A 12,385-nucleotide genomic window follows, 5' to 3' on the forward strand; every position below is an offset into this window, starting at 1 on the left:
AAGAGCTCATAATGAAGGTCCAGAGAAAGCCAGCAAAGATCGTACTAGACTTGAGAGTCAAGTTACAGAAGGAGGAGTGAGGAGAATAAGGAGTGACCTGATCACAACCTTTAAGATTTAAAAAAAAGGTTGAGGTGGACATGAACATTTCGAGAGATGTAAGGATAGAACAAACAAAGTCATAATATTAAATTATGAACGAAAATTCGTTAATAAGGATGCAATGAAATAGTTTTATAGTAAAAGAGTAGTGGATGAATGGAACAAAATGACAGGATGTGGTTAATGCAGACAGCGTTCATAAATTTAAGAGGTTGTATGATAGTGGAGAATGTTCAAGAGATGGGGTCTCAAAAGTGGAAAAGTCCCTCCTTGTACAGTACAGACAGAAAAATGCTGAAACTGTGCATGCCACCACCTGCTTAATCACCACTCTCCCATACAACTTACCAGCCACGCTCAACATATTTGCATCTTATATGAACATTAATTTTTGTTCCCCTTTACAGTTAAACAGTGGCACTAAACAAACATTCTGTTAATCCTTAGGCACCTCATCATGAACTATCCAGTCAATAATACAGCCACCCCTTTCTTTAGAAATCCAACTGCAATCCCATCAAAATCAGTTGCTTTCTGCACTTCATTTTTCACAAGGCTTTTCATGTGCAATGCTTTCACCACGTCTTGACTTTTCACCCAGCTACCTTCCATTACTTTCTCACTTCATAAAAATCCACGTCCAAAACATTTCATATGCCAACCTACCATCAGATACATCTAACAGCCCTTCAAAACACTCAAGCCATCTCCTTTGCACCTCATTTCTGCCTTTTACTACTTCCCATTTAACCCTTCACCAATGTTCCCATTTGTTCCCGTTTTTCTTGCAATGTTAGCCTCTTTCCAAAACATTTTCTTATACTTAATGAAATCTGCTGATGCTCATTCACCCCAACTCTTACTTGCCATCTTATTTAGCCCCGGCTACTCCATCTTTATATCCCCTTCATATACCCTCAACTGCCACATTACCATATTATTTCAATGCTTGTCCCCTCCCTTAACACAATGGCATTATAGAGGCATTCTGCCAATCCTCAGGAACCTCACAATGTACAAAATATATATATATATTCTTTTTTTTTGCTTTGTCGCTGTCTCCCGCATTTGCGAGGTAGCGCAAGGAAACAGACGAAAGAAATGGCCCAACCCACCCCCATACACATGTATATACATACGTCCACACACGCAAATATACATACCTACACAGCTTTCCATGGTTTACCCCAGACGCTTCACATGCCCTGTTTTAATCCACTGACAGCACGTCAACCCCGGTATACCACATCGATCCAATTCACTCTATTCCTTGCCCTCCTTTCACTCTCCTGCACAATTTGGTCTCCCACTTCTCGTTCCCTCCACCTCCGACACATATATCCTCTTGGTCAATCTTTCCTCACTCATTCTCTCCATGTGCCCAAACCATTTCAAAACACCCTCTTCTGCTCTCTCAACCACGCTCTTTTTATTCCCACACATCTCTCTTACCCTTACATTACTTACTCGATCAAACCACCTCACACCAAACATTGTCCTCAAACATCTCATTTCCAGCACATCCATCCTCCTGCGCACAACTCTATCCGTAGCCCACGCCTCGCAACCATACAACATTGTTGGAACCACTATTCCTTCAAACATACCCATTTTTGCTTTCCGAGATAATGTTCTCGACTTCCACACATTCTTCAAGGCTCCCAGGATTTTCGCCCCCTCCCCCACCCTATGATCCACTTCTGCTTCCATGGTTCCATCCGCTGCCAGATCCACTCCCAGATATCTAAAACACTTTACTTCCTCCAGTTTTTCTCCATTCAAACTTACCTCCCAATTGACTTGACCCTCAACCCTACTGTACCTAATAACCTTGCTCTTATTCACATTTACTCTTAACTTTCTTCTTTCACACACTTTACCAAACTCAGTCACCAGCTTCTGCAGTTTCTCACATGAATCAGCCACCAGCGCTGTATCATCAGCGAACAACAACTGACTCACTTCCCAAGCTCTCTCATCCCCAACAGACTTCATACTTGCCCCTCTTTCCAAAACTCTTGCATTCACCTCCCTAACAACCCCATCCATAAACAAATTAAACAACCATGGAGACATCACACACCCCTGCCGCAACCCTACATTCACTGAGAACCAATCACTTTCTTCTCTTCCTACACGTACACATGCCTTACATCCTCGATAAAAACTTTTCACTGCTTCTAACAACTTGCCTCCCACACCATATATTCTTAATACCTTCCACAGAGCATCTCTATCAACTCTATAATATGCCTTCTCCAGATCCATAAATGCTACATACAAATCCGTTTGCTTTTCTAAGTATTTTTCACATACATTCTTCAAAGCAAACACCTGATCCACACATCCTCTAGCACTTCTGAAACCACACTGCTCTTCCCCAATCTGATGCTCTGTACATGCCTTCACCCTCTCAATCAATACCCTCCCATATAATTTACCAGGAATACTCAACAAACTTATACCTCTGTAATTTGAGCACTCACTCTTGTCCCCTTTGCCTTTGTACAATGGCACTATGCAAGCATTCTGCCAATCCTCAGGCACCTCACCATGAGTCATACATACATTAAATAACCTTATCAACCAGTCAACAATACAGTCACCCCCCTTTTTAATAAATTCCACTGCAATACCATCCAAACCCACTGCCTTGCTGACTTTCATCTTCCGCAAAGCTTTTACTACCTCTTCTCTGTTTACCAAATCATTTTCCCTAACCCTCTCACTTTGCACACCACCTCGACCAAAACACCTTATATCTGCCACTCTATCATCAAACACATTCAACAAACCTTCAAAATACTCACTCCATCTCCTCACATCACCACTACTAGTTATCACCTCCACATTAGCCCCCTTCACTGAAGTTCCCATTTGCTCCCTTGTCTTACGCACTTTATTTACCTCCTTCCAGAACATCTTTTTATTCTCCCTAAAATTTAATGATACTCTCTCACCCCAACTCTCATTTGCCCTCTTTTTCCCCTCTTGCACCTTTCTCTTGACCTCCTGCCTATATATATATGTGAATTCTCATGTAGTGTGTCTTAGGTGCTGTTCAAGGATTACATTTGATTCATGACTGGCTGAGTTTGTTGGCACAAAGATTACAAAAGAAATTTATCTCAAAGGCTGGTCAGTAATGCAGTTAAATAATGTAAAAAGTGGGGAACAGAGAATGGTAATTGAATCAACAAAATTTCATTTGAGTTTTTATTAATATTCATGTAGTCCCCTTTGATGGACTTTTGAAATTCTTTGAATTGACCATCTAACATTTTGGAAAGAAAAAATAATTATGACTGTGACAAACCTTCTTAATGAATTTCTTGAGCTTTGCATTGTCTCCCAGGTGAGCCCATTTGTGAAGCTTGGTAAAGTTTTTGTCATGTTTACTGTGAGGATTAATTGATGTTATGCCTGCCAAGATGCTACTGTTGGAGTCCAAGGACTGGGTCTCATAACTGTAATATGAACCTCTCTGTGGGCTACTGAAAAAAAAAGTCAAAATGTAAGATTTTTAGTTACAAAGATTTTTAATTTTTTGAAAAATCATGAACAAAAAGCAATATGTTCTGACAATAAAGACAAAAATGTCATACAAGGTCATTTTAAGTCCTCAAACAACTTATTTATGAAATATTTGTAAGTACTGAAGAAAGAAAACCTCTATTTTCTGGAAGGGTGTCCCTCAAGCCTTAAGAATCTTTGAGATTCCCAAGGGTCAGAAACTTCTCAACTCCACTGACCTTTGGTAAGGTAAATGCTTCTACTACCTCACTTCCCACATTTTCAATGATAGTAGCCCACGGCTTGGCCTGGATCTGCCCATCAACCAACCACCTACCTCCACTAATTGGCGACATCGCTGTCTCCTGGTTGTCGGTACCAACCTGCCTCATAAATATCAGAATACGGTTTGAAAAGAGAGATATACATAAGTATACGTATGTAGGTAGGAAAGATGGCCAGACAGCGTTATTGGATTATGTGTTAATTGATAGGTGCGCAAAAGAGAGACTTCTGGATGTTAATGTGCTGAGAGGTGCAACTGAAGGGATATCTGATCATTATCTTGTGGAGGCAAAGGTGAAGATTTGTAGAGGTTTTCAGAAAAGAAGAGAGAATGTTGGGGTGAAGAGAGTGGTGAGAGTAAGTGAGCTTGGGAAGGAGACTTGTGTGAGGAAGTGCCAGGAGAGAATGAGTACAGAATGGAAAAAGGTGAAAACAAAGGAGATAAGGGAAGTGGGGGAGGAATGGGATGCATTTCGGGAAGCAGTGATGGCTTACACAAAAGATGCTTGTGGCATGAGAAGCGTGGGAGGTGGGCAGATTAGAAAGGGTAGTGAGTGGTGGGATGAAGAAGTAAGATAGTGAAAGAGAACAGAGAGGCATTTGGACAATTTTTGCAGGGGAATAATGCAAATGAGTGGGAGATGTATAAAAGAAAGAGGCAGGAGGTCAAGAGAAAGGTGCAAGAGGTGAAAAAGAGGGCAAATGAGAGTTGGGGTGAGAGAGTATCATTAAATTCTAGGGAGAATAAAAAGATGTTTTAGAAGGAGGTAAATAAAGCGCGTAAGACAAGGGAATCACTGGGAACTTCAGTGAAGGGGGCTAATGGGGAGGTGATAACAAGTAGTGGTGATGTGAGAAGGAGATGGAGTGAGTATTTTGAAGGTTTGTTGAATGTGTTTGATGATATGGTGGCAGATATAGGATGTTTTGGTCAAGGTGGTGTGCAAAGTGAGAGGGTTAGGGAGAATGATTTGGTAAACATAGAAGAGGTAGTAAAAGTTTTGTGGAAGATGAAAGTCAGCAAGGCAGCGGGTTTGGATGGTATTGCAGTGGAATTTATTAAAAAAGGGGGTGACTGTATTGTTGACTGGTTGATAAGGTTATTTAATGTATGTATGATTCATGGTGAGGTGCCTGAGGATTGGCGGAATGCTTGCATAGTGCCATTGTGCAAAGGCAAAGGGGATAAAAAAGAGTGCTCAAATTACAGAGGTATAAGTTTGTTGAGTATTCCTGGGAAATCATATAGGAGGGAATTGATTGAGAGGGTGAAGGCATGTACAGAGCATCAGATTGGGGAAGAGCAGTGTGGTTTCAGAAGTGGTAGAGGACGTGTGGACCAGGTGTTTGCTTTGAAGAATGTATGTGAGAAATACTTAGAAAAGCAAATGGATTTGTATGTAGCATTTATGGATCTGGAGAAGGCATATGATAGAGTTGATAGAGATGCTCTGTGGAAGGTATTAAGAATATATGGTGTGGTGAGGCAAGGTGTTAGAAGCAGTGAAAAGTTTTTATCGAGGATGTAAGGCATGTTTACGTGTAGGAAGAGAGGAAAGTGATTGGTTCTCAGTGAATGTAGGTTTGCAGCAGGGGTGTGTGATGTCTCCACAGTTGTTTAATTTGTTTATGGATGGGGTTGTTAGGAAGGTGAATGCAAGAGTTTTGGAAAGAGGGGCAGGTATGCAGTCTGTTGTGGATGAGAGAGCTTGGGAAGTGAGTCAGTTGTTGTTCGCTGATGATACAGCGCTGGTGGCTGATTCATGTGAGAAACTGCAGAAGCTGGTGACTGAGTTTGGTAAAGTGTGTGAAAGAAGAAAGTTAAGAGTAAATGTGAATAAGAGCAAGGTAATAATATTAGGTACAGTAGGGTTGAGGGTCAAGTCAGTTGGGAGGTAAGTTTGAATGGAGAAAAACTGGAGGAAGTAAAGTGTTTTAGATATCTGGGAGTGGATCTGGCAGCGGATGGAACCATGGAAGTGGAAGTGAATCATAGGGTGGGGGAGGGGGCGAAAATTCTGGGAGCCTTGAAGAATGTTTGGAAGTCAAGAACATTATCTCGGAAAGCAAAAATGGGTATGTTTGAAGGAATAGTGGTTCCAACAATGTTGTATGGCTGCGAGGTGTGGGCTATGGATAGAGTTGTGCGCAGGAGGGTGAATGTGTTGGAAATGAGATGTTTGAGGACAATATGTGGTGTGAGGTGGTTTGATCGAGCAAGTAATGTAAGGGTAAGAGAGATGTGTGGAAATAAAAAGAGCATGGTTGAGAGAGCAGAAGAGGGTGTTTTGAAATGGTTTGGTCACATGGAGAGAATGAGTGAGGAAAGATTGACCAAGAGGATATATGTGTCAGAGGTGGGGGTAACGAGGAGAAGTGGGAGACCAAATTGGAGGTGGAAAGATGGAGTGAAAAAGATTTTGAGTGATCGGGGCCTGAACATGCAGGAGGGTGAAAGGCGTGCAAGGAATAGAGTGCATTGGAACGATGTGGTATATCGGGGTCGACGTGCTGTCAATGGATTGAACCAGGGCATGTGAAGTGTCTAGGGTAAACCATGGAAAGTTCTGCAGGGCCTGGATATGGAAAGGGAGCTGTGGTTTCAGTGCATTATTACATGACAGCTAGAGACTGAGTGTGAACGAATGTGGCCTTTGTTGTCTTTTCCTAGTGCTACCTCGTACACATGAGGGGGGAGGGGGTTTTTATTTCATGTGTGGCAGGGTGGTGATGGGAATGAATAAAGGCAGACAGTATGAATTATGTACATGTGTATATATGTATATATCTGTGTGTGTATATATATGTATATGTTGAGATGTATAGGTATGTATATTTGTGTGTGTGGATGTGTATGTATATACATGTGTATGAGGGTGGGTTGGGCCATTCTTTCGTCAGTTTCCTTGAGCTATCTCGCTAAAGAGGGAGACAGCGACATAGCAAAATATAATAATACATATATGGATGTCAAGAAGAGAGAATGTTGGGGTGAAGAGAGTGGTGAGAGTAAGTGAGCTTGGGAAGGAGACTTGTGTGAGGAAGTGCCAGGAGAGAATGAGTACAGAATGGAAAAAGGTGAAAACAAAGGAGATAAGGGAAGTGGGGGAGGAATGGGATGCATTTCGGGAAGCAGTGATGGCTTACACAAAAGATGCTTGTGGCATGAGAAGCGTGGGAGGTGGGCAGATTAGAAAGGGTAGTGAGTGGTGGGATGAAGAAGTAAGATAGTGAAAGAGAACAGAGAGGCATTTGGACAATTTTTGCAGGGGAATAATGCAAATGAGTGGGAGATGTATAAAAGAAAGAGGCAGGAGGTCAAGAGAAAGGTGCAAGAGGTGAAAAAGAGGGCAAATGAGAGTTGGGGTGAGAGAGTATCATTAAATTCTAGGGAGAATAAAAAGATGTTTTAGAAGGAGGTAAATAAAGCGCGTAAGACAAGGGAATCACTGGGAACTTCAGTGAAGGGGGCTAATGGGGAGGTGATAACAAGTAGTGGTGATGTGAGAAGGAGATGGAGTGAGTATTTTGAAGGTTTGTTGAATGTGTCTGATGATATGGTGGCAGATATAGGATGTTTTGGTCAAGGTGGTGTGCAAAGTGAGAGGGTTAGGGAGAATGATTTGGTAAACATAGAAGAGGTAGTAAAAGTTTTGTGGAAGATGAAAGTCAGCAAGGCAGTGGGTTTGGATGGTATTGCAGTGGAATTTATTAAAAAAGGGGGTGACTGTATTGTTGACTGGTTGATAAGGTTATTTAATGTATGTATGATTCATGGTGAGGTGCCTGAGGATTGGCGGAATGCTTGCATAGTGCCATTGTGCAAAGGCAAAGGGGATAAAAAAGAGTGCTCAAATTACAGAGGTATAAGTTTGTTGAGTATTCCTGGGAAATCATATAGGAGGGAATTGATTGAGAGGGTGAAGGCATGTACAGAGCATCAGATTGGGGAAGAGCAGTGTGGTTTCAGAAGTGGTAGAGGACGTGTGGACCAGGTGTTTGCTTTGAAGAATGTATGTGAGAAATACTTAGAAAAGCAAATGGATTTGTATGTAGCATTTATGGATCTGGAGAAGGCATATGATAGAGTTGATAGAGATGCTCTGTGGAAGGTATTAAGAATATATGGTGTGGTGAGGCAAGGTGTTAGAAGCAGTGAAAAGTTTTTATCGAGGATGTAAGGCATGTTTACGTGTAGGAAGAGAGGAAAGTGATTGGTTCTCAGTGAATGTAGGTTTGCAGCAGGGGTGTGTGATGTCTCCACAGTTGTTTAATTTGTTTATGGATGGGGTTGTTAGGAAGGTGAATGCAAGAGTTTTGGAAAGAGGGGCAGGTATGCAGTCTGTTGTGGATGAGAGAGCTTGGGAAGTGAGTCAGTTGTTGTTCGCTGATGATACAGCGCTGGTGGCTGATTCATGTGAGAAACTGCAGAAGCTGGTGACTGAGTTTGGTAAAGTGTGTGAAAGAAGAAAGTTAAGAGTAAATGTGAATAAGAGCAAGGTAATAATATTAGGTACAGTAGGGTTGAGGGTCAAGTCAGTTGGGAGGTAAGTTTGAATGGAGAAAAACTGGAGGAAGTAAAGTGTTTTAGATATCTGGGAGTGGATCTGGCAGCGGATGGAACCATGGAAGTGGAAGTGAATCATAGGGTGGGGGAGGGGGCGAAAATTCTGGGAGCCTTGAAGAATGTTTGGAAGTCAAGAACATTATCTCGGAAAGCAAAAATGGGTATGTTTGAAGGAATAGTGGTTCCAACAATGTTGTATGGCTGCGAGGTGTGGGCTACGGATAGAGTTGTGCGCAGGAGGGTGAATGTGTTGGAAATGAGATGTTTGAGGACAATATGTGGTGTGAGGTGGTTTGATCGAGCAAGTAATGTAAGGGTAAGAGAGATGTGTGGAAATAAAAAGAGCATGGTTGAGAGAGCAGAAGAGGGTGTTTTGAAATGGTTTGGTCACATGGAGAGAATGAGTGAGGAAAGATTGACCAAGAGGATATATGTGTCAGAGGTGGGGGTAACGAGGAGAAGTGGGAGACCAAATTGGAGGTGGAAAGATGGAGTGAAAAAGATTTTGAGTGATCGGGGCCTGAACATGCAGGAGGGTGAAAGGCGTGCAAGGAATAGAGTGCATTGGAACGATGTGGTATATCGGGGTCGACGTGCTGTCAATGGATTGAACCAGGGCATGTGAAGTGTCTAGGGTAAACCATGGAAAGTTCTGCAGGGCCTGGATATGGAAAGGGAGCTGTGGTTTCAGTGCATTATTACATGACAGCTAGAGACTGAGTGTGAACGAATGTGGCCTTTGTTGTCTTTTCCTAGTGCTACCTCGTACACATGAGGGGGGAGGGGGTTTTTATTTCATGTGTGGCAGGGTGGTGATGGGAATGAATAAAGGCAGACAGTATGAATTATGTACATGTGTATATATGTATATATCTGTGTGTGTATATATATGTATATGTTGAGATGTATAGGTATGTATATTTGTGTGTGTGGATGTGTATGTATATACATGTGTATGAGGGTGGGTTGGGCCATTCTTTCGTCAGTTTCCTTGAGCTATCTCGCTAAAGAGGGAGACAGCGACATAGCAAAATATAATAATACATATATGGATGTCAAGAAGAGTGAATGTTGGGGTGAAGAGGGTGGTGAGAGTAAGTGAGCTTGGGAAGGAGACTTGTGTGAGGAAGTACCAGGAGAGACAGAGTACAGAATGGAAAAAGGTGAGAACAATGGAGGTAAGGGGAGTGGGGGAGGAATGGGATGTATTTAGGGAATCAGTGATGGATTGCACAAAAGATGCTTGTGGCATGAGAAGAGTGGGAGGTGTGTTGATTAGAAAGGGTAGTGAGTGGTGGGATGAAGAAGTAAGATTATTAGTGAAAGAGAAGAGAGAGGCATTTGGACGATTTTTGCAGGGAAAAAATGCAATTGAGTGGGAGATGTATAAAAGAAAGAGACAGGAGGTCAAGAAAAAGGTGCAAGAGGTGAAAAAGAGGGCAAATGAGAGTTGGGGTGAGAGAGTATCATTAAATTTTAGGGAGAATAAAAAGATGTTCTGGAAGGAGGTAAATAAAGTGCGTAAGACAAGGGAGCAAATGGGAACTTCAGTGAAGGGCGCAAATGGGGAGGTGATAACAAGTAGTGGGGATGTGAGAAGGAGATGGAGTGAGTATTTTGAAGGTTTGTTGAATGTGTTTGATGATAGAGTGGCAGATATTGGGTGTTTTGGTTGAGGTGGTGTGCAAAGTGAGAGGGTTAGGGAAAATGATTTGGTAAACAGAGAAGAAGTAGTAAAAGCTTTGCGGAAGATGAAAGCCGGCAAGGCAGCAGGTTTGGATGGTATTGCAGTGGAATTTATTAAAAAAGGGAGTGACTGTATTATTGACTGGTTGGTAAGGTTATTTAATGTATGTATGACTCATGGTGAGGTGCCTGAGGATTGGCAGAATGCGTGCATAGTGCCATTGTACAAAGGCAAAGGGGATAAGAGTGAGTGCTCAAATTACAGAGATATAAGTTTGTTGAGTATTCCTGGTAAATTATATGGGAGGGTATTGATTGAGAGGGTGAAGGCATGTACAGAGCATCAGATTGGGGAAGAGCAGTGTGGTTTCAGAAGTGGTAGAGGATGTGTGGACCAGGTGTTTGCTTTGAAGAATGTATGTGAGAAATACTTAGAAAAGCAAATGGATTTGTATGTAGCATTTATGGATCTGGAGAAGGCTTATGATAGAGTTGATAGAGATGCTCTGTGGAAGGTATTAAGAATATATGGTGTGGGAGGCAAGTTGTTAGAAGCAGTGAAAAGTTTTTATCGAGGATGTAAGGCATGTGTACGTGTAGGAAGAGAGGAGAGTGATTGGTTCTCAGTGAATGTAGGTTTGCGGCAGGGGTGTGTGATGTCTCCATGGTTGTTTAATTTGTTTATGGATGGGGTTGTTAGGGAGGTAAATGCAAGAGTTTTGGAAAGAGGGGCAAGTATGAAGTCTGTTGGGGATGAGAGAGCTTGGGAAGTGAGTCAGTTGTTGTTCGCTGATGATACAGCGCTGGTGGCTGATTCATGTGAGAAACTGCAGAAGCTGGTGACTGAGTTTGGTAAAGTGTGTGAAAGAAGAAAGTTAAGAGTAAATGTGAATAAGAACAAGGTTATTAGGTACAGTAGGGTTGAGGGTCAAGTCAATTGGGAGGTAAGTTTGAATGGAGAAAAACTGTAGGAAGTAAAGTGTTTTAGATATCTGGGAGTGGATCTGGCAGCGGATGGAACCATGGAAGCGGAAGTGGATCATAGGGTGGGGGAGGGGGCGAAAATCCTGGGAGCCTTGAAGAATGTGTGGAAGTCGAGAACATTATCTCGGAAAGCAAAAATGGGTATGTTTGAAGGAATAGTGGTTCCAACAATGTTGTATGGTTGCGAGGCGTGGGCTACGGATAGAGTTGTGCGCAGGAGGATGGATGTGCTGGAAATGAGATGTTTGAGGACAATGTGTGGTGTGAGGTGGTTTGATCGAGTAAGTAACGTAAGGGTAAGAGAGATGTGTGGGAATAAAAAGAGCGTGGTTGAGAGAGCAGAAGAGGGGTTTTTGAAATGGTTTGGGCACATGGAGAGAATGAGTGAGGAAAGATTGACCAAGAGGATATATGTGTCGGAGGTGGAGGGAACGAGGAGAAGTGGGAGACCAAATTGGAGGTGGAAAGATGGAGTGAAAAAGATTTTGTGTGATCGGGGCCTGAACATGCAGGAGGGTGAAAGGAGGGCAAGGAATAGAGTGAATTGGATCGATGTGGTATACCGGGGTTGAAGTGCTGTCAGTGGATTGAATCAGGGCATGTGAAGCGTCTGGGGTAAACCATGGAAAGCTGTGTAGGTATGTATATTTGCGTGTGTGGACATATGTATATACATGTGTATGGGGGTGGGTTGGGCCATTTCTTTCGTCTGTTTCCTTGCGCTACCTCGCAAACGCGGGAGACAGGGGATAGGGGATTAAGAATACTTCCCACGTATTCCCTGCGTGTCGTAGAAGGCGACTAAAAGGGGAGGGAGCGGGGGGCTGGAAATCCTCCCCTCTCGTTTTTTTTTTTTTAATTTTCCAAAAGAAGGAACAGAGGGGGCCAGGTGAGGATATTCCAAAAAAGGCCCAGTCCTCTGTTCTTAACGCTACCTCGCCAACGCGGGAAATGGCAAATAGTTTAAAAGAAAGAAAGAAGATCATGATAATGGTTACCATCAGTCTAGGAAAGTTTTTCAAAAAAGAGGGGAAGGATGGACTAACAATATCATCAAGAAAAATGCCCAAGGGACTCTCAGTGTTCCATGCTTCAAACCCTTATGTTTCTTTCGTGGGTCGATTTGTACTGAAAGCATTGACAGCACATGAACTCAGAGAAGGAAGGTTAAGAGGATAAAGCAATTAAGTGCATGGGTATCAAATTTGCTAAGGGAGAGGAAGTTACAATGCATCAACTATCCTCCCA

General features: G+C 42.5%; 1 protein-coding gene across 1 annotated transcript in view; it reads right to left on the bottom strand.

Moving 5' to 3' along the window:
* LOC139745978 (uncharacterized) overlaps positions 1-12,385 on the bottom strand; it is a 190,255-nt gene that overhangs the window by 108,559 nt on the left and 69,311 nt on the right. Inside the window, 1 exon segment of the mRNA XM_071656739.1 lies at positions 3,419-3,596. Within this exon segment, the coding sequence (XP_071512840.1) occupies positions 3,419-3,596 (178 nt within the window).

The sequence above is a fragment of the Panulirus ornatus genome, chromosome 63 (genome assembly GCF_036320965.1).
Source record: "Panulirus ornatus isolate Po-2019 chromosome 63, ASM3632096v1, whole genome shotgun sequence".
In the NCBI taxonomy this organism is placed as follows: Eukaryota; Metazoa; Arthropoda; class Malacostraca; order Decapoda; family Palinuridae; genus Panulirus; species Panulirus ornatus.